We start from the raw sequence: 19,535 nt of genomic DNA on the forward strand, positions 1-19,535 counted from the left end.
ACAAAGTAGCAGCGGGACACAGTGAGGACACTGACTCGAGTCCAAGTTAGAAAAGTTTTATTTGTGTAAATTTAATTTGTGAATAAAAACCTTTTAAATTAAATACGTATCAAACCAAAGGGAAAGTAAAAGTTTTATTTATTTATTTTTTTTAGATGCTACCTTCGCCCCCTCCTGCGCCCCCCCCTCCTCCCCCGGTGGGATGGGTGAGGGGGGGTCTGGGGGAGGTGGGCAGGACCTGTCCGTCGTAGCCCCTCCCTCCTGGGCTGTGGGGGCGTGGTCTGAGCCCTGGTTCGTCTCTTGAAGGGGGCGGGGAGTGTCCTGTCCCTCCTTCGCCGTCTGGGGGGGGCGGCGCTGACCACTTCCGTCTGTGGCGAGTCTCTACTGAGCGTGCTCAGGTGGAAGCCTGTGACCTTTGACCCTGGGGGGGTGTTCAGGTCTGGACTCAGGCTCCTGAACAGCTGACGGACGCAGGGCGGCGGCTCTGAGGGGGCGGAGCCTCGGAAGCCTCGGGGGGGGTTCTTCAGGATGCGGTTGGTGCCGGGCTCGTAAAACCGGACAGGAAGTGGTTTGTATTTGACCTTTAACCTCTGCGGGTGGAGCGGACGGCGGTGACGGCGCTTCTATTTCCTGCAGGACGTTTGGGAGCGCGCACACGCCAGCGATCCAGGTGGGGACAGGTGGGGGCGGACAGCCGCGGCGAGCTCAGCAGGAGCCATGGGAGGTGCCGGCTTCACTGACACCTGGATGATAGCGTGGCAGTCCCATCAGGCAGGCAGGGCCACATCGTGGGCCCGGTGTCCCTCCTGGTCTGATTGGCTGCAGGGACACTGGTGGGCGGGGCCTCTGGGGCCAGGTGACGGACAGCCGGGACCAGCAACCGGACAGTCTGAGTGCTATGACTGACTTTAACCACCTGACACCTGGACGCCAGTCTGAAGCCCCGCCTCCTTGCCGTCCTGTTGTCCTCATCATCCTGGTCCAGCAGAGGCAGGACACCTGCGTGTGGCTCCGCCCCCTTCCTTTTGAGGCTCCGTCCATACCTGAGTGACAGAAGAGGAAGAGGATTAAAGAGCGGTGGATGCAGGTGATCAGGTGACCAGGTGACGTCTGCGTCTCACCTGGCCAGAGACTCGCTGTCGAAGTAGCAGATGAACCGTCCCCGTCTGAACTGTCCCACCAGTCTCTCCACCCTCTCCTCGTCCTCCTGTTCGATCTGGGCCCAGGTCTTCCCCCTGAAGGATGCTGGGATATGTTCTGGAGCTGGGAGGACCTCCTCTATGGGCAGAGTCCAGAAACCCGTGTCCGGTCCGACACCGGCCTCCGGTCTGCCGTCAGACTGGAGGGCAGCGTCCAGCTGGTCCGAGTAGAACCGGTCCTTCAGGTCCACCTGTAAGTCCATGAGACGGGCCAGGTCCGGTCCCTCCGTCTGTCTCACCTGGACAGTTGTGTCCCCGTGTGTCTGGAGAACCACCTGCAGACAAATGTCCAGCTTCAGGACCAATAAAACCTCAGAAACGGCTGCACTGACACTCAAGTACCTGCACAGGTGAGTCCCAGTCTTCACTCTGGGTTTCCACGGAGACGGGCTGGCTGAGGCCGAGGCTCTCCGCCTCCTCCTGGTGGTGGCGCGACGAACTGACACCATGGCAACACACCTGGATCACCTGAATCCAAACACAAACGCATCAGGTGACGTAAACAAACCAACGCTTTATCAGGACAAAGTTGAACTCTGACCAACCTCCTCAATGGTCTGGTCCAACGGGTCCAGGGGGTCCAGGGGGTCCAGGGGGTCCAGAGGGTCCAGAGGGTCCAGAGGGTCCAGAGGGTCTGAGGAGAAAGCCTTCCTCTTCTCCTTCTGCCAGAACATCGAGGGCCTCAGCTCCGGAGGGGCCCAGGATCCAGGACTAAGACAAGGGACAGGGTCTGGGTCTGGGACAGGGACAGGGTCTGGGACAGGGTCTGGGTCTGGACCCCTTCGGGGCTGTGACGCGATAGAGGAGTCACTGGTTTTCCTCCTGTTGGTCTTCCTGTGGGCTTTCTTGTGGACTGAAGGCGGGGCCTGAGATGGAGGAGGCGGGGCTTGGCTGTGTCCCATCCCTCTTTCCTCCTGCTCTCTGATTGGTCCTGACAGCCTCTCTCCTGATTGGCCGTGGCTGCCATCGTCTTCTTGCCGATTGGCCGTCTGGTGGGACGCGTCCTCAGAGCCGGTTCCCAGAGACCAGCTTTGATCCTCAGAGACGAGTTCGTCAAGCTCCGCCCTCGGCATCAGAGGGGCGGAGCTTACTGGGAGGTCAGCGTGGGACGGCCTGAAGGAAACATACAAACAGAGATTCACACCCAGAGACAAGAGCGTCCACTTCACCTGTGCCGTGGGGGTACCTGGGGTCGCCATAGCGATGAGGGTGGTGCTGCAGGACATCCTGCAGGAAGCGCTCCAGCAGCGTCAGTCTGGTCCCGGACCAGGACACTGCACCTCCTCTGGACGAGGACACTGCACCTCCTCTGGACGAGGACACTGCGGCTCCTCTGGACGAGGACACGGCGGCTCCTCTGGACGAGGACACGGCACCTCCTCTGGACGAGGACACGGTAGCTCCTCTGGACGAGGACACTGCGGCTCCTCTGGACGAGGACACGGTGGCTCCTCTGGACGAGGACACTGCACCTCTTCTGGACGAGGACACGGCGGCTCTATGCGAGGACACTGCACCTCCTCTGGACGACGCCCCCACTGAGTCCAGGTGTCTCAGGCTGGACAGGTGCTGACACAAACCAGGACACGTTATTGGCTGACTCTCAGGGGGTCAGGTCACATGGTCTGAGGCCAGTTTACCTGCTCCAGGTTCCTGTAGAGAACTCTGCAGTATCCACAGTAACCACACCTGGATGGCCCCGCCTCCGACTCCACCCACATCCTACAACACACAGCATATCATCACCTGAGCTAACGGTAGCATGTTAGCTCAGCTGTCTAAGTCCAGGTAGACTCACCTGGTGGTAAGCTCCGCCTCCCTCTGGCCATCTGATGTAAGCAGAGAGCAAAGTGAGAGAGTGTCATGTAGCCAGAGATCATTTAAAGTTTGAGGTGTTACCTTCAGCAGAGGAGTCCGACATCCTGACTGGAGACCTGAAACCCAGGAGACTCGTTATAATCAGGTACTGGCACCTGGACGGACCTCACACAGACTCACCTGGACGGACCTCACACAAACTCACCTGGACGGACCTCACACACACTCACCTGGACGGACCTCACACACACTCACCTGGACGGACCTCACACAAACTCACCTGGCCTTCAGTCAGCGAGGGAACTGTCCAATCAGAGCGCTCCATGCTGTAACCAGCGGTAACGAGGGGAGAGTTGTAGGAAGAGTGTCCATGAGCCTGAAGAGAAAGACTAGTTATTAAAGTCTGACTAACTGTGGACGGACCAACTCCAGCTAAATGCGTCTGCTCCGAGGTAAGAAAGATGGATGGATAGATAGATAGATGATAGATAGATAGATTTATTCATCCCTGAAGGGAAATGAGGTAAAGCTGGAAGGGCTAAAGCTAACTAGCTCACATCAAGCTAGGAAGACGCTCATATTTACAGAACTGTCGAAGTTATGGAGAATATTAGAAAGAACAACATTCAGGGTCTTCACAGACTAATAACGAGGCCCAGAGAGTTTTAGAGTCTGTTTGTCCTCAACCAGGGTGAGACCAGGTCAGACCAGACCAGACCAGACCAGGTCAGACCAGGTCAGACCAGACCAGACCAAACCAGACCAGAACAGGTCAGACCAGACCAGACCAGTATTAGGAGGCCGGGGGTCGAACGGGGTCAGACCAGATGGTTCCTGGTTCTGAACAGGACCCAGAGCTGTGGAAGGTTTAACCCACATCCTCTTCCCTATATAAGTGGACCCGGGTCAGACCAGGACTCAGAGCTGTTGGAGGTCTACCCCCCCATTTAATTAATTAACCTCGAGCTGCGCTCTGATTGGCTGCCGCTCCTGAACGGGATGGTTGTGGCTGAACCCGGTTCACTGTAGAACTAGGTCAGTGTAGACCTGGTTTCTGTGTAAACCAGGGTCAGTGTAGACCTGGTTTATAACCTAGTTCAGTGTAAACCTGACTCAGCCTGGTTCTGTGTAAACCAGGTTCATAACCCGGACCCGGACTCACGGTAACCAAGGCGACGCAGCTGGTGACGTGGCCCCGCCGTTAGCATCCAGCTAGCCGTTAGCCCGCTAGCTCATTGGCTGGCGTCGAACAGTCGGTAGTAGCTCTGGTCTTTATCTACTTTCCGTCACGGATTAAACTCGACACTCGTCCCGCCTCGCGCTGCTCCCACAGACTGTGTATAAATATATATTTTAATCTTTATTTTCATGTGTGCTCCGCTGCTCTGTTTAGTTTCCGGTCTGACTCTTCTTCTACATCACAGCAGGAAACGCAGCGGCGCTGCATCGCCGCCAACAGGCCGCAGACGGAACTGCAGGCAACTCCAGAAATAAACCAACATGAAACTATCAGAGACACGTTCTAACGCCTTTTAGTTCATTCCTTCATTTTAAATCAGAGAGACAGACTTGGTTGTGTTCAAAGAGTTTTTTATTGACGTGATGTTTGTTCAGATCTTGTTGAAAGCTGCGACGTCCATGGACTGAACGTAGTCCTCGAAGGCTGTGATGTGCTCCTCCAGGAGGTCTGTTCCCACCTGAGACAGGTAACAAACACGTTAACATCAGACACAAACCACCCACACAATCAGCTGATCCGGGCCGAGCCGTCACCTTGTCGTCTTCCACCACGCAGCCGATCTGCAGCTTCTTGATGCCGTAACCCACCGGGACCAGTTTGGCTGCAACACAGAGGAGCAGTGAGTTCGGTCTGAGGCGAGTTCACGTGGACGAGACAGACCAGAGACACTGGACGTCTCAGATCATGACGTGTCCATCAGACTTCAGCCGAAAGATGGTGAGTTAGATCATCACCGACTACTGACAACAACAATAACAACAACGTGTCTTACACTGTCCCCAGAGAAGCCCGTCCATCTGAATGCTGCGCACACACTCCTCCAGCTTGGCCATGTCCGTCTCGTCGTCCCACGGCTTCACGTCCAGCAGGATGGACGACTTGGCGATGAGGGCGGGCTCTGAGAGAGAAGGGGAGGAGTCAGCCGTGGACGCCACATAACACGCCAACATGAACTAACCAGTGTCAGTGACTCGTCAGGTAAAGAGAAGCTGTGCATCAGGCGTCAGCCGAAAGATGGTGATCAGAGATCATCACAGAGTCGAGCAGCGAAGCCGCCGACTGACGGGAGGACGTACTCTTGGCCTTCTTGGCGGCGTATTCTGCCAGACGCTCCTCCTTCAGCTTGGCGGCGGCGGCGTCTTCCTGCCAGACAGAGATCAGGGTCAGACCAGGTAACTACGACACCATGGTGACTTCACTGTGACGTCACCGTGAGGTCACCTCCTCGTCGGAGCCGAACAGGTCGATGTCGTCGTCATCGTCTGAGGCGGCGGCGGGGGCGGAGCCTGAGGTGGTGTCAGCCACACCCGCTGGGCCGTACTGACCGAGCGGCTTCTTCACACCTGGAAGACTGAAGGAGGGGGAGGAGTCACCTCAAAGCCAACACACCTGGACACACACGCAAACCTGGACACAGGGACACACCTGGCGTCCTCACCTGGTCTTCTGGCTCTGGTACGACTTGATGTGGTTGAACCAGCGCAGGGCGTGACACAGATCGGAAGGGGGCGGGGCCGAGATCGCCTCAAAGACCGCCACGTCCGCCTGGGACGGGACGAACCTGAGGAGGGAAGACATCGTTAGCATCGCCACGGTAACCAGAGGGGTCAGTATCTCCATAGCAACAGTACTTATAATTTATGCTTCTGTGTTTAAATGTAAGCAGAGCTGTGATTGGTCCTCGTTAGTGTTTAAATGTAAGCAGAGCTGTGATTGGTCCTCGTTAGTGTTTAATGGAACCAGAGCTGTGATTGGTTCTCTTAGTTGCCGTGTGTCTCCATGTTCTAGCTGATAGTTGTGGGTCAGTAGAGACTGGGTCAGGTTAACGGAGGTTTGGAGACTCATATTTGTTCAGCTCGTGTTCAGTCTCCATTGTTGAAAGTGAAGCAGGAAGTAGAAACTAAACGAACCCGACTGGTAAAAGACACAGCGCCTCCTCCTGTTTAGCTGCAGTTTTCCCGTAAAACATCTGTTCGTGTCTCATGATCAATAAAGTTTTATTTTAACTTAGAGTGAAGCCGTCGGTCAGGAAGGAGGGCACAGCAACATGCTAGCATGTTAGCCTGTTAGCACCATGTGGCTCCATGCTAACAGCTGCAGGTCCCGCGCATTAAACTAAATCTCAAGGTGAGGACGTCACGGTGTCTTCACGGTGTCTTCACGCCGCTGCGTGGACAACAGCGTGGACATTTTGTAGCTGCCTCTCGTCTCATCTCCACTTTAAAACGCACAGCAGCCTCGCGGCTAACCGGCTAACCGCTAGTCACGTTAGCTCAGCGAGGAGCCAAGATGGCGCCGGTTCTACGGGGTTTTGAACGGTATTTCATGAAACTGCTTGACTGACCCTTCGATGTAGCTGCGGTCCGACAGGAAGTCATTCAGCACCTTGAGGCCGGAGGCGGATTTCAAGTCCCCGAAGCCCATGATGAAGAAACCGGGAGAGACGAGACCAAGGAGCCGCAGGAGGAGCAAGAAGAAGGACGGAGGAAGAGGAGGAGCCGATTTATATCCGGAGACAGACTCCTCCTCGGCGGACACCGCTCCTCCTCCTCCTCCTCCTCCAGGGGGAGGAAGGAAGGGGAGGAAAGGGGGAGGAGGGGGAGGAAAGGGGAGGAAGGAGGCTCAGAGTAAAATAACTTCATTGAAATAGTTCAAGAAAACAACACGATTATTATTATTATTATTACTGCTGTTTTATTTCACTACTGCTGATAATAACAACAATATTAATTCATTCATTATTATAACTGACGACTGTTCATATAACTTTAGTAAAACTAAATCATTTCAGTCAAACTAAAATCCTGTTTATTATTCATTTATTATTTGAAAACTTCATCCTCATCCTCACAGACTACGTCACCATGGAAACGACCTCTCAGCTCCGACGGTTTTATTCCCCTTTTCCTTCAGCTTTAAGGTGGATTCAGGTTTGTTTGGGTGGAATCAGGTGGAATGTAGTCAGACCTGTCATTCAGTCACATGACCTCCTCTCATTGGACGCCGGCATGAAGCTCCCTGAACACACCTGAGAGTCCTCAGAGTTTCAGTCTCACAGCTGTTACTGGACCAGAGGAAACGTTGGAGAACAAGGAGAGCGATGGGTCAGTCTGGCTCCTCCGCCTGTCCTCAGGTAAATCTGTCCCCTGTCCTCAGGTAAATCTGTCCCCTGTCCTCAGGTAACTCTGTCCTCTGTCCTCAGGTAAATGTGTCTCTTCTTTACTCACCTGTTGTTTGTTCCATTGACATATGGCTCCAAACGTTCAGAGTTGGGGCTAAAAACAGAAACATGGACTGAATCAAAGTGTGGACGTCTTGTCCTGAGCTAACGGGACGAATGAATTATCATCAATATTAAATGATGCTAACATGTAACCCCCCCCAGGTGATCCTCATGGGTCTGGACTCTGCTGGAAAGTCCACCCTTCTGGCCAGAATGCTGACAGGACAGGTGAGCGTCCTCCTCAGGTGGACATGTTTGTTGGACATGTTTGTTGGACTCATCAGCATGAGATTGATCATGTGTCGACTTAAAGGTGGTGACGACGTCTCCGACCATCGGCTTCAACGTGGGGACTCTGAACCTGGACAAAAAGACGTCTCTGACTGTGTGGGACGTTGGAGGACAGAAGAGCATGAGACCGAACTGGAGGTGAGAACAAACTAACTCAGAGGCTCCACCTGTAATAAAACCTCAGATATGGAGGGAGGAGAGGAGATGAAGGAAAACTAAACCGATGAAATACTGAAGTGATTTCAGATAGAACGACACTAAACATCCATGGTTCCACTCAGAGATGATTCTAACGGACCAGAACCACATGTTTGATGCATAAATAAAGGTTGATGGATTGTCCAGGTACTACCTGGACGACTGCAAGGCCCTGGTCTTCGTGGTGGACAGCAGCGACCGTGAGCGAATGCCGGAGGCCCAGAAGGTCCTGAAGAAGGTCCTGGGAGAGGAGAAGCTACGAGGAGTTCCTCTCATGGTCCTGGCCAACAAGAAGGACGTCGCCAAGTCCATGACGATACGAGAGGTAACAAACAAACCGTTCACGTTCATCCAGATGAAACACACCAACAATTCAAACACACACAGTCTGGCCACAGAAAAACTAAAAGCCCGAACGCTCCTGTAACTGAGCTCATGGTCCAGCGCCTCCTGGTGGATCAACAAGTTATTTAATGAGGAGTTTCTCATCAGGAAGAAATAAATCCTGATCGATGGAGAAACGTTTGGAAGAAAAGCAGCAGTAGAACTCAGGGCTGTGTTTTGATTTTTTGGGGCCAGACTGTGTGTGAAATAAGGGCTTGTTGTGATTTACATGTTGGAGCCGCCCCCCCAGGTTTCCACCCAGCTGGACCTCCCCAGCTACAAGGACAGACTGTGGGAGATCCAGGCCTGCAGTGGTCTGGAGGGTCTGGGTCTGCACCAGGCCTTCATGTCGGTCAACAAACTCATCAAGAGGAGCTGAAGTTCCAGCGTCTTTATTATGAATAAATGTGAAACAAAGAGACACAAGTTTCATGTCATCATTGGTCTCTACAGCTGCTTCCTCTTCATGTTGTGTGTGTCCACACTGAGCGTGTGCAGACTCTTGAGACAGAACCAGGACTGGACCAGCAGCAGGACCGGGACCAGGACCCAGACCCCGTTGAAGAAGACCAGGTAGACCCACAGGTAGAGGGGGTTGGACGTGTTGAGGTGAGGACTTCCCATCAGCCAATCAGGACAGAAGGTCATCCAGCCGCCGTACAGCTCGCACACGCTCAGAGCGATCTGCAGGAAGTGTCTGAGGAAACGCAGCCATGCTAACGGTTAGCCACGTGTTCACAGCCACTACTACTAGAAAAGGCAGCCATGCTAACGGTTAGCCACATGTTCACGGCCACTACTACTAGAAAAGGCAGCCATGCTAACGGTTAGCCACATGTTCACGGCCACTACTACTAGAAAAGACAGCCATGCTAACGGTTAGCCACATGTTCACGGCCACTACCAGTAGAAAAGGCAGCCATGCTAACGGTTAGCCACATGTCACGCACTATACTAAAAGCAGCCATGCTAAGTTAGCCACATGTTCACGGCCACTACTACTAGAAAAGACAGCCATGCTAATGGTTAGCCACATGTTCACGGCCACTACCAGTAGAAAAGGCAGCCATGCTAACGGTTAGCCACATGAGTTGTAGTTCATATGTTAATGTGTAGTTGTAGTAGTACTAGTAGTAGTTGCTTTAGTACTAACAGTAGTAGTACCTGTAGTACTTGTCTTCCAGTACTGCGTGTATTAGTACCAGAGCGATCAGAGAGTCGAGGACGACCGTCACAATTTCAATGGAGACGATTGTTGGATCAGAAACTAACCAACGACTGTCGGCCTTACTGTACTCCTTCCCTGCAGGGGGGACGGGGGGACGGGGGACAGGGGGACAGGAGACAGGGGGACAGGAGGACAGGGGGACAGGAGACAGGGGGACATGAGGACAGGAGGACGGGGGGACAAGGGGACAGGAGGACAGGGGACAGGAGACAGGGGACAGGGGAGATAGGAGAGATGATGAATCTCATAAAATGGTTTGTTGTGCAAAAATAAACAACAGTGTGTTGGTGTAGTGTGTTGTTGTGTAGTGTGTTGTTGTGTGTAGTGTGTTGTTGGTGTAGTGTGGTGTTGTGTTGTTGGTGTAGTGTGGTGTTGTGTTGTTGGTGTAGTGTGTTGTGTTGTTGTGTAGTGTGTAGTGTGGTGTTGTGTGTTGTTGTGTAGTGTGTTGTTGTGTGTAGTGTGTTGTTGGTGTAGTGTGTTGTGTTGTTGTGTAGTGTGTAGTGTGGTGTTGTGTGTTGTTGTGTAGTGTGGTGTTGTGTGTTGTGTGTTGTTGTGTAGTGTGTTGTCGCAGCAGAATAAACTCACAGAGTTCAGCCAGAGGACCTTGAGACGTGTCCACCGTCCCCCTCAGAGACATGTACACAAACGGTCCCTCCTGAAACACGTTGAGATCAAACTGAAGATATAAAAACTACAGAAGAAGAAGAAGAAGAAGAAGAGGAGGCTCCTCCTACCAGGGTCAGGTGGACGATGACATCATAGAAGAGCCACAGAAGGACCCACCTGTCCTGAGCTGAGCTCCGCCCCCCAAACCATCTAGTCAGGAGGACGGCAGCTAAAACCTGGAGACCACACGCCAACAGGGACAGGATGGAGACCGGGGAGAGGACGGGGGACGTCTCCGAGTCCATTTGGACACAACTACAGGTTAGTTTAGATTCAGGTCCAGATCCAGGTCCAGCTCCAGGTCCAGATCCAGGTCTAGGTCCAGGTCCAGATCCAGGTCTACGTCCCAACTGCAGACTGCGCAGACACAACTGAAGTGTATGAATGTGGAGTGAGGTCTCAGGCTCCGCCCCCGTCTCGTCTCATTGGTCAGTTGTTTGTAGACCACCTCCTGCCTTCTCCCATTGGCTGCAGACCAGAACCACCCCCCCCACCCCCCCACCACCACCACCACAAAGAGCCAGGAGAGAACTCAGAGACAGGACACGTGTTTCATTGAGTGTTTTATTATTTCATTGATAACTGATCAGCAGGAAACGTTCTTTGGCAGCGGTGAAGGAAATAAAAGCTTAATGAGCCACTGGAACACACAGAAAACTGGACGGGAACCTCAAGGGGACTAGAACTAGAACTGGAATGTCAATGAAGCTCGGGATAAACACCTGGTAGACAACTATCTCAGGGAACCGTGAGAAAAGTCAAGAAGAACCTTGAGGGAACCTGATCATCAGTGGGAACACTGGAGGAACAGAACAGTGAAAATAGGAAAGAAGTTGTTCTGTTTGTGAGAACGGAGGAGGAACTCATGGCAGTGTAACATGTCAGACCTTCTTTGGACCCTTTGTGGAACCGAACCTGGAGGTTCCTCAGTCAGGAATAATTTTCCTGTAGAATACTGGTTCTATTCTTAGGTTTCAGATCGGTAGAACTTAAATCCTACGTCATTTACATTTAAAGGTTCACAAGAAACGAGACTCAAGAACCACAAAACAAAGCTGAGCCCCAAACTCTAGAGGAACATCTGTACGGGTCTCATGGCTAGGCTAAGCTAGGCTAGGCTAGGCTAGGCTAGGATAGGATAGGATAAGCAAAGATAGATTAAGCTAAAATAAGATAAACTAAACTGGGCTAGTTTAGGCTAAGCTACGATAGGCTAGGATGCTAGGCTAGGCTAACCACCTGGAGGCTTTAGCTCATATGAAACGTACAGACGTGATGTCAGTCCTCAGAACAAGAACCTTTAGAACGTCTGTTCTAAAGGTTCTTGTTCTTTTGTCTTGTTGATTCTCTGTTCATCTGAATATTAAACGTTTAGGGTTCCTCCTCTTTCTCCTCCTCTTTCTCCTCCACTGCTCCTCTCTCCTCTCCCTTCTCCTCATGAGGGAGGGTGGAAGACAGAGCAAAGTCCTCCCCCACTCCCTCTGAAACCACCGACACATCCGCCTCCACCAGAGCGGCCTCCTCCTGCTTCACCTCCCCCTCCTGCTTCAGCTCCTCCTCCTCCCCCTTCACCTCCCCCTCCTCCTTCAGCTCCTCCTCCACCTTCAGCTCCTCCTCCACCTTAAGCTCCTCCTCCACCTTCAGCTCCTCAGATGGAGCCAGCTGGGCGTGGACCTCAGTGAAGGGGACCTCCTGCTCGCTGCTGCCCAGTGGGGAGAGCTGGATGTCGGCCTCAGCCACGAGCGAGTCCCTGGTCTGAGCCGAGGCCTCTGGAGGCTGAGAGTCAGAGCTACTGCGAGGCTGAGAACACAGGCCGAGGGTTAGGGTTAGAGGTTCTCCAATACGGCGGAACAACAGGAGAACTGTAGGGGGACGTTAGTGGAACAACAGGGGGAAGTTAGTGGAACATTAGTGGAACAATAGGGGATCAACGGTGGAACAACAGGGGGACGTTAGTGGAACAATAGGAGAACTTTAGTGGAACAACAGGGGGACTATAGGGGGCGTTAGTGGAACAACAGGGGGACGTTAGTGGAACAATAGTGGTACAATAGGGGATCAACGGTGGAACAACAGGGGGACTATAGGGGGACGTTAGTGGAACAATAGGGGATCAACAGTGGAACAACAGGAGAACTGTAGGGGGACGTTAGTGGGACAATAGGGGATAAACGGTGGAACAACAGGGGGACGTTAGTGGAACATTAGTGGAACAATAGGGGATCAACGGTGGAACAACAGGGGGACTATAGGGGGACGTTAGTGGAACAATAGTGGAACAATAGGGGATCAATGGTGGAACAACAGGAGAACTGTAGGGGGACGTTAGTGGAACAACAGGGGGATGTTAGTGGAACAACAGGGGGACGTTAGTGGAACAATAGGGGAACAATAGGGGATCAACGGTGGAACAACAGGAGAACTGTAGGGGGACGTTAGTGGAACAACAGGGGGAAGTTAGTGGAACATTAGTGGAACAATAGGGGATCAACGGTGGAACAACAGGGGGACGTTAGTGGAACAATAGGAGAACTTTAGTGGAACAACAGGGGGACTATAGGGGGCGTTAGTGGAACAACAGGGGGACGTTAGTGGAACAATAGTGGTACAATAGGGGATCAACGGTGGAACAACAGGAGAACTGTAGGGGGACGTTAGTGGAACAATAGTGGAACAATAGGGGATCAACAGTGGAACAACAGGAGAACTGTAGGGGGACGTTAGTGGAACAATAGTGGAACAATAGGGGATCAACGGTGGAACAACAGGGGGACTATAGGGGGACGTTAGTGGAACAATAGGGGATCAACAGTGGAACAACAGGAGAACTGTAGGGGGACGTTAGTGGAACAATAGTGGAACAATAGGGGATCAACGGTGGAACAACAGGGGGAAGTTAGGGGGACGTTAGTGGAACATTAGTGGAACAATAGGGGATCAACGGTGGAACAACAGGGGGACTATAGGGGGACGTTAGTGGAACAATAGTGGAACAATAGGGGATCAACGGTGGAACAACAGGAGAACTGTAGGGGGACGTTAGTGGAACAACAGGGGGATGTTAGTGGAACAACAGGGGGACGTTAGTGGAACAATAGGGGATCAACGGTGGAACAACAGGGGGAAGTTAGGGGACGTTAGTGGAACAATAGGGGAACAATAGGGGATCAAGGGTGGAACAACAGGAGAACTGTAGGGGGACGTTAGTGGAACAATAGTGGAACAATAGGGGATCAACAGTGGAACAACAGGAGAACTGTAGAGGGACGTTAGTGGAACAATAGTGGAACAATAGGGGATCAACAGTGGAACAACAGGAGAACTGTAGGGGGACGTTAGTGGAACAATAGTGGAACAATAGGGGATCAACGGTGGAACAACAGGAGAACTGTAGGGGGACGTTAGTGGAACAATAGGAGAACTTTAGTGGAACAATAGGGGATCAACGGTGGAACAACAGGGGGACGTTAGTGGAACAATAGTGGAACAATAGGGGATCAACGGTGGAACAACAGGAGAACTGTAGGGGGACGTTAGTGGAACAATAGTGGAACAATAGGGGATCAACAGTGGAACAACAGGAGAACTGTAGGGGGACGTTAGTGGAACAACAGGGGGACGTTAGTGGAACATTAGTGGAACAATAGGGGATCAACGGTGGAACAACAGGAGTACTGTAGGGGGACGTTAGTGGAACAATAGGAGAACTTTAGTGGAACAATAGTGGAACAATAGGGGATCAACGGTGGAACAACAGGAGAACTGTAGGGGGACGTTAGTGGAACAATAGTGGAACAATAGGGGATCAACGGTGGAACAACAGGGGGACTATAGGGGGACGTTAGTGGAACAATAGGGGATCAACAGTGGAACAACAGGAGAACTGTAGGGGGACGTTAGTGGAACAATAGTGGAACAATAGGGGATCAACGGTGGAACAACAGGGGGAAGTTAGGGGGACGTTAGTGGAACATTAGTGGAACAATAGGGGATCAACGGTGGAACAACAGGGGGACTATAGGGGGACGTTAGTGGAACAATAGTGGAACAATAGGGGATCAACGGTGGAACAACAGGAGAACTGTAGGGGGACGTTAGTGGAACAACAGGGGGATGTTAGTGGAACAACAGGGGGACGTTAGTGGAACAATAGGGGATCAACGGTGGAACAACAGGGGGAAGTTAGGGGGACGTTAGTGGAACAATAGGGGAACAATAGGGGATCAAGGGTGGAACAACAGGAGAACTGTAGGGGGACGTTAGTGGAACAATAGTGGAACAATAGGGGATCAACAGTGGAACAACAGGAGAACTGTAGAGGGACGTTAGTGGAACAATAGTGGAACAATAGGGGATCAACAGTGGAACAACAGGAGAACTGTAGGGGGACGTTAGTGGAACAATAGTGGAACAATAGGGGATCAACGGTGGAACAACAGGAGAACTGTAGGGGGACGTTAGTGGAACAATAGGAGAACTTTAGTGGAACAATAGGGGATCAACGGTGGAACAACAGGGGGACGTTAGTGGAACAATAGTGGAACAATAGGGGATCAACGGTGGAACAACAGGAGAACTGTAGGGGGACGTTAGTGGAACAATAGTGGAACAATAGGGGATCAACAGTGGAACAACAGGAGAACTGTAGGGGGACGTTAGTGGAACAACAGGGGACGTTAGTGGAACATTAGTGGAACAATAGGGGATCAACGGTGGAACAACAGGAGTACTGTAGGGGGACGTTAGTGGAACAATAGGAGAACTTTAGTGGAACAATAGTGGAACAATAGGGGATCAACGGTGGAACAACAGGAGAACTGTAGGGGGACGTTAGTGGAACAATAGGAGAACTTTAGTGGAACAACAGTGGAACAATAGGGGATCAACGGTGGAACAACAGGAGAACTGTAGGGGGACGTTAGTGGAACAACAGGGGGACGTTAGTGGAACAATAGGAGAACTTTAGTGAAGCAATAGGTGATCAACGGTGGAACTATAGGGGGACGTTAGTGGAACAACAGGGGAGGAAATGTAAGGTTCTGAAAGGGTTCTGTGGGGGAATCTAAACATAAAGGTAAAGTAATGTTAACAGACACTCTGGGGAACCGTGGGAGGATGTTGGGGGAACCTCCTTTAAGACGAGTTCTACCTTTCGGATGCTGAAGGTCAGAGGTGAGACCTTCAGGCTGGAGGTTTTCTGTTTGATCTTCTCTCGTTGTTCCACAGAGACAATCTTTGTTCCGATCTTTGTCATCTTTTTCTCGATGTTCTGTCTGGAGAACGCCTTCTTCAGACTGTCCACCTGCAGACACAGAGATCCTGGTTACACCTGTCCCCGGACGTCTGCACACCTGTCTGTGCGTCTTACTTTCTTCAGACTGGATCTTTTCAGTTTCTCAGCTCTGGACTTCTCCATGTTCTCCAGGTCGTGAAACCACGCCCCCTCGTCATCTGGCTCCGCCTCCAGTCCAACATCCTCATCAGATGATAGGTCGATGGTTTGGAGTCCCCCTTCCAGGGACAGGTTCCCGTCCACGTTGCCAGACACAGGTTCCTCACCTTCCTCCAAAATCTCATCTCGAGGGAACGGAGGAGGATCTTTGACAAAAACACTGGACGGGATCTCGTTTTCCTCCTGAAGCAGAGAACAAAAATCAGGAACTTAACCTGGGAACCTAATGAAGGAAGTTCTGGAGGAACCCTAGCAGAACCACAGGAGAACCTAAAGGTATGTGTCGTGGTCGGCTGGTCCATGAGCTCATCCAGGTTATAGTCGGTATCAGTCTGATACCAAGTAGATATCGATATCGATACTGTTCAGAAAATGAGGCGGATTTTCCATCATCTGAATCTGAATAAATGTTCACAACCTTAAATCCCTTAAATCCAGTTCATCAGTAAATAGAAAATATTTAAGTTTTGTTCAGAAACGACACAAAAATTTCACTTGAGAACAAATGGAAACAAATTCATTGTTTAAATAAACAAACAACTACACAACTAACACCCTAAAAACAAATGGCTGCATGTTTAGGACGACACTTTAATAACATCTCTCTCCGTCAGAGCTCCTCCTCGGTTCTGGATGTTTTTAAATAAGTTCTAATTAAATAAACAAAGTTTAACTTTTTACAAACAGAACAACTGAAGCTTAAGCTCCGCCCACCACTGTTACTGAAGGGGTTAAACAGAACCTCACACCCTCAGACTACATGTCCCAGCATGCCTCTGACCTCTGACCTCCCACTGACCTGGAAGATGAGGACCTTGAAGTGGTTCCTGTTGGCCAGGTGGGCGTGGTTCGCCTCCAGCTTCTTCACCTGGACGCCCTGACGCTCCATCTTATCCCGGACCTGTGAACGCACCACAGGAAGCTCGGTACAGCTGCGATGTGTTCACTGACAGGGGACGGGCGTGGTGTGTTCACTGACCTCCTTCATGGTGACCGACAGCTTGCGGCTCTTGTCCAGTAGTTTGCTGACGGTGTTGGACGTGTGACTGTGACTCTTGGACAGTTTGGTCATGTCAGCCTGGATCCCCCTGACCACGCCCTCCATCTCCACCTGGTGGCCCTGCAACCAATCAGCATCAACCAATCAGCATCAACCAATCAGCCTGGATCCCCCTGACCACGCCCTCCACCTGTCTAGTAGTTCTAACTAGTTGTTCTAGCCGGTTCTGTCTGGTTCTAATTTTCTAGTAGTTCTAACTAGTTGTTCTAGCCAGTTCTGTCTGGTTCTAATTTTCTAGTCGTTCTATATAGTTGTTCTAGCTGGTTCTGTCTGGTTCTAATTTTCTAGTCGTTCTATATAGTTGTTCTTGCCAGTTCTGTCTGGTTCTAATTTTCTAGTAGTTCTAACTAGTTGTTCTAGCCGGTTCTGTCTGGGTCTAATTTTCTAGTGGTGCTATATAGTTGTTCTAGCCGGTTCTGCCTGGTTCTAACTAGTTGTTCTAGCCGGTTCTGTCTGGTTGTAACTAGTTGTTCCAGCCGGTTCTATCTGGTTCTAATTTTCTAGTAGTTCTAACTAGTTGTTCTAGCCGGTTCTGTCTGGTTCTAATTTTCTAGTCGTTCTATATAGTTGTTCTAGCTGGTTCTGTCTGGTTCTAATTTTCTAGTCGTTCTATATAGTTGTTCTTGCCAGTTCTGTCTGGTTGTAACTAGTTGTTCTAGCCAGTTCTATCTGGTTCCATCAGCTCTCAGCCTGTAGCCTCATTGTTACGGGGGCAGGAAACAGGCTTCCGGATCAGACTCTCAGACCAAGTTCAAAGAACCTGAAGTTCTACCTGAGAGTGTGAGAGATGTTTCCTTCACTAGAACGTTTAGAACTTCAGTCTGTGTTTCATTTAATGAGGAACGTCTCCACACCTCAACTAACAGCAGCAGAAGACTGGGTCTGGTCAACTTGGACTAACCAGAACCCTGGTCTCCAGGACCAGGACCAGGACCAGGTCTTCTAGTCCCTGTCTCACCTCCATCTTGTGCTGGTTCTCCTGGACGGCGTCCAGCATGTGGACCAGCTTGTCCAGCAGAGTGAGAACCGTGATGGCGTTGACGGGTCCCTGACTCATTTTCTCCAGGTCGAATCCTGTCAGAGGGGAAGAGGGCGAGGCCTGGTCCTCCCCCAGGTCCTGCTGGTCCTGGTCCAGGTCCTGGTTCTGGTCCTGGCTCTGGGTGGGTACCAGCAGGTCCTGGCTCTGGTGGGTCTCTGTTGTCACCATGATGTCGAACCTAAAAAGTAAAAGTGTCCAAGTGTAAAAGTCTCAAACTCTCGTTCTGCCTGAAAAACCACTGAGCTCTGCCTCGCCCGCCCCCCTCCCTCCCCCTCCCTCCCCCTCCCTCCCTGCCGCGCTCTGATTGGTCGACTCAGAGGGAAAGTTTCCATGAAACTTCCCACTGTGGAAACGTCCACACCTTTAACCCCTTCACCTCCAAACACAGGAAACCACACACGACACATTTAACGTCAGGTGATATTAATGTAATTAAAATAAATAAAATACAACTAATATAATTAACATAACTAAAATAAATAAAATACAACTAATATAATTAATATAATTAAAATAAATGAAATACAACTAATATAATTAATATAATTAAAATAAATAAAATACAACTAACATAATTCAAATAAATAAAATAAATAAAATACAACTAATATAATTAACATAATTAAAATAAATAAAATACAACTAATATAATTAATATAATTAAAATAAATAAAATACAACTAATATAATTAACATAATTAAAATAAATAAAATACAACTAATATAATTGAGATAAATAAAATAAATAAAATACAACTAATATATTTAAAATAAATAAAATACAACTAATGAATTAAATAAATTCAGTTTCATGTCATGTCTGCGTTTAAGGGTTAGAGTAAGAGGGAGTTGGAGGTTCTGCGTAAAACTGTACGTTCCACTGTTGTGTGTATTGTGTAGAATGTCTATTGTGTGTGTTTTTATCAGGTGTGTGTGTTTCATTTAATGTGATTTGATGCCGTGAACATTTGGGAAATGAACGATAAAGAACCGTTGAATCTTTTAGTTTGATGAGAAGATGGAGATGAAAGAGTTAACTCCTCGAGTGGCGGTTTCCATGGGTGGGGGAGGAGAGAGAGAGAGAGAGAGAGAGAGAGAGAGAGGTAGTTAATGTCTCTCGCCCATGTTTGTCTGGTGAAGTCATGGAGACCAGAACCAGGTCCTTGGTAAAAACCAGTTTAAGCTTCTCATCGGAGAAACTGTGTCTGTCTGGACCCTGGAGAACTGGACCAGAACCTGATTGTGGTCCAGTTCTCCAGGGTCCAGAATCTCCAGTGAAGCTGGACCAGATCCACCAGAACCGACCAGGAACAGGAACCAGGACTCTATTGTGTTCTGTTGTGTACGGGGGGGGGGGGGTTCCTGGGTTGGGTAGTTCCTGTGTGTGTGTGTGTGGGGGGTGTGTGTGGGGGGGGGTTCTATTTATTTAGGAATGTCAGGAATTCACTTCCTAGAACCAACTGGAGACAACGCCTCATTAAAGACACACAACATGTGGGGGAGTGATTTTGTTCTGTTGCTCTTTATTTTTAGGTTCTAGGAGACGCCCTTCGTCCTCCTCGTTGCCCCTCAGAGATAAACACAGTTTTAACCAGACTTTAACTTCACAAACACAGAGGAAAGAAACACTGAGTCTATGTGGGACGGGAAGGGTTCCTGTAGAACCGGATTCAGGTTCTACCATAGAGTTTAGGAGTAAGTGATGTAAAGTCTATGTGACCAAGTTATATATATACA

At 50.4% G+C, this 19,535-nt stretch overlaps 5 protein-coding genes across 6 annotated transcripts; 1 reads left to right on the plus strand and 4 right to left on the minus strand.

Annotated features, from left to right (window-relative positions):
• Positions 1 to 40: 40 nt before the first annotated feature.
• zdbf2 (zinc finger, DBF-type containing 2) lies at positions 41 to 4,465 on the minus strand. Its single transcript, XM_047577168.1, has 11 exons — positions 4,180 to 4,465; positions 3,298 to 3,393; positions 3,099 to 3,133; positions 2,998 to 3,028; positions 2,840 to 2,921; positions 2,386 to 2,768; positions 1,745 to 2,312; positions 1,542 to 1,667; positions 1,122 to 1,492; positions 761 to 1,043; positions 41 to 623 (listed from the first exon to the last, which is right to left on the minus strand). The coding sequence occupies exons 3-11, from the start codon at positions 3,118 to 3,120 to the stop codon at positions 159 to 161; spliced, it is 2,331 nt and encodes a 776-aa protein (XP_047433124.1). The 5' UTR covers positions 3,121 to 3,133; positions 3,298 to 3,393; positions 4,180 to 4,465; the 3' UTR covers positions 41 to 158.
• A 125-nt stretch (positions 4,466 to 4,590) lies between these two features.
• eef1b2 (eukaryotic translation elongation factor 1 beta 2) lies at positions 4,591 to 6,766 on the minus strand. Of its 2 annotated transcripts, none has more exons than XM_047576334.1 (7): positions 6,602 to 6,766; positions 5,696 to 5,818; positions 5,479 to 5,608; positions 5,334 to 5,400; positions 5,030 to 5,155; positions 4,791 to 4,858; positions 4,591 to 4,714 (listed from the first exon to the last, which is right to left on the minus strand). In XM_047576334.1, exons 1-7 carry the CDS (start codon positions 6,679 to 6,681, stop codon positions 4,628 to 4,630), a joined length of 681 nt encoding a protein of 226 aa, XP_047432290.1. In that variant the 5' UTR covers positions 6,682 to 6,766; the 3' UTR covers positions 4,591 to 4,627. The 2 variants fall into 2 exon arrangements, with proteins under 2 accessions (XP_047432290.1, XP_047432291.1); XM_047576335.1 differs by having other exon boundaries at positions 5,683 to 5,818.
• A 150-nt stretch (positions 6,767 to 6,916) lies between these two features.
• On the plus strand, positions 6,917 to 8,774 carry arl11 (ADP-ribosylation factor-like 11). The gene is made up of 5 exons (XM_047576337.1): positions 6,917 to 7,390; positions 7,643 to 7,708; positions 7,794 to 7,909; positions 8,117 to 8,294; positions 8,604 to 8,774. Exons 1-5 carry the CDS (start codon positions 7,358 to 7,360, stop codon positions 8,730 to 8,732), a joined length of 522 nt encoding a protein of 173 aa, XP_047432293.1. The 5' UTR covers positions 6,917 to 7,357; the 3' UTR covers positions 8,733 to 8,774.
• On the minus strand, positions 8,730 to 10,613 carry ebpl (EBP like). The gene is made up of 4 exons (XM_047576336.1): positions 10,316 to 10,613; positions 10,167 to 10,236; positions 9,518 to 9,656; positions 8,730 to 9,050 (listed from the first exon to the last, which is right to left on the minus strand). Exons 1-4 carry the CDS (start codon positions 10,490 to 10,492, stop codon positions 8,801 to 8,803), a joined length of 636 nt encoding a protein of 211 aa, XP_047432292.1. The 5' UTR covers positions 10,493 to 10,613; the 3' UTR covers positions 8,730 to 8,800.
• A 184-nt stretch (positions 10,614 to 10,797) lies between these two features.
• cavin2b (caveolae associated protein 2b) lies at positions 10,798 to 18,050 on the minus strand. The gene is made up of 6 exons (XM_047576539.1): positions 17,718 to 18,050; positions 16,679 to 16,819; positions 16,499 to 16,600; positions 15,616 to 15,882; positions 15,397 to 15,549; positions 10,798 to 12,047 (listed from the first exon to the last, which is right to left on the minus strand). The coding sequence occupies exons 1-6, from the start codon at positions 17,964 to 17,966 to the stop codon at positions 11,619 to 11,621; spliced, it is 1,341 nt and encodes a 446-aa protein (XP_047432495.1). The 5' UTR covers positions 17,967 to 18,050; the 3' UTR covers positions 10,798 to 11,618.
• Positions 18,051 to 19,535: the final 1,485 nt, after the last annotated feature.

Source organism: Mugil cephalus, chromosome 23 (assembly GCF_022458985.1).
Source record: "Mugil cephalus isolate CIBA_MC_2020 chromosome 23, CIBA_Mcephalus_1.1, whole genome shotgun sequence".
NCBI lineage: Eukaryota > Metazoa > Chordata > Actinopteri > Mugiliformes > Mugilidae > Mugil > Mugil cephalus.

Bases quoted from the DNA above. Each gene is read 5' to 3' on its own strand.
- zdbf2 (XM_047577168.1), bottom strand. From the start codon at position 3,120: ATGTCGGACTCCTCTGCTGAAG. The intron at 2,922-2,997 runs GTGAGTCTACCT...TGTGTGTTGTAG, and splicing joins GAGGCGGAGCTTACCACCAG to GATGTGGGTGGAGTCGGAGG. The intron at 1,493-1,541 runs GTACTTGAGTGT...TTGGTCCTGAAG, and splicing joins ACTGGGACTCACCTGTGCAG to CTGGACATTTGTCTGCAGGT.
- eef1b2 (XM_047576334.1), bottom strand. From the start codon at position 6,681: ATGGGCTTCGGGGACTTGAAATCCGCCTCCGGCCTCAAGGTGCTGAAT. The intron at 5,401-5,478 runs GTGACCTCACGG...TCTGTCTGGCAG, and splicing joins TGTTCGGCTCCGACGAGGAG to GAAGACGCCGCCGCCGCCAA. The intron at 5,156-5,333 runs GTACGTCCTCCC...CTTCTCTCTCAG, and splicing joins CGCCGCCAAGAAGGCCAAGA to AGCCCGCCCTCATCGCCAAG.
- arl11 (XM_047576337.1), top strand. From the start codon at position 7,358: ATGGGTCAGTCTGGCTCCTCCGCCTGTCCTCAG. The intron at 7,709-7,793 runs GTGAGCGTCCTC...GTCGACTTAAAG, and splicing joins CCAGAATGCTGACAGGACAG to GTGGTGACGACGTCTCCGAC. The intron at 8,295-8,603 runs GTAACAAACAAA...CCGCCCCCCCAG, and splicing joins AGTCCATGACGATACGAGAG to GTTTCCACCCAGCTGGACCT.
- ebpl (XM_047576336.1), bottom strand. From the start codon at position 10,492: ATGGACTCGGAGACGTCCCCCGTCCTCTCCCCGGTCTCCATCCTGTCC. The intron at 9,657-10,166 runs GTGAGTTTATTC...TCCCCCCTGCAG, and splicing joins AGGTCCTCTGGCTGAACTCT to GGAAGGAGTACAGTAAGGCC. The intron at 9,051-9,517 runs GTACTACTACTG...GCGTTTCCTCAG, and splicing joins CTGGAAGACAAGTACTACAG to ACACTTCCTGCAGATCGCTC.
- cavin2b (XM_047576539.1), bottom strand. From the start codon at position 17,966: ATGGTGACAACAGAGACCCACCAGAGCCAGGACCTGCTGGTACCCACC. The intron at 15,883-16,498 runs GTCAGTGGGAGG...TCTCTGCTTCAG, and splicing joins TCAAGGTCCTCATCTTCCAG to GAGGAAAACGAGATCCCGTC. The intron at 12,048-15,396 runs GTAGAACTCGTC...CTGTGTTCTCAG, and splicing joins TGACCTTCAGCATCCGAAAG to CCTCGCAGTAGCTCTGACTC.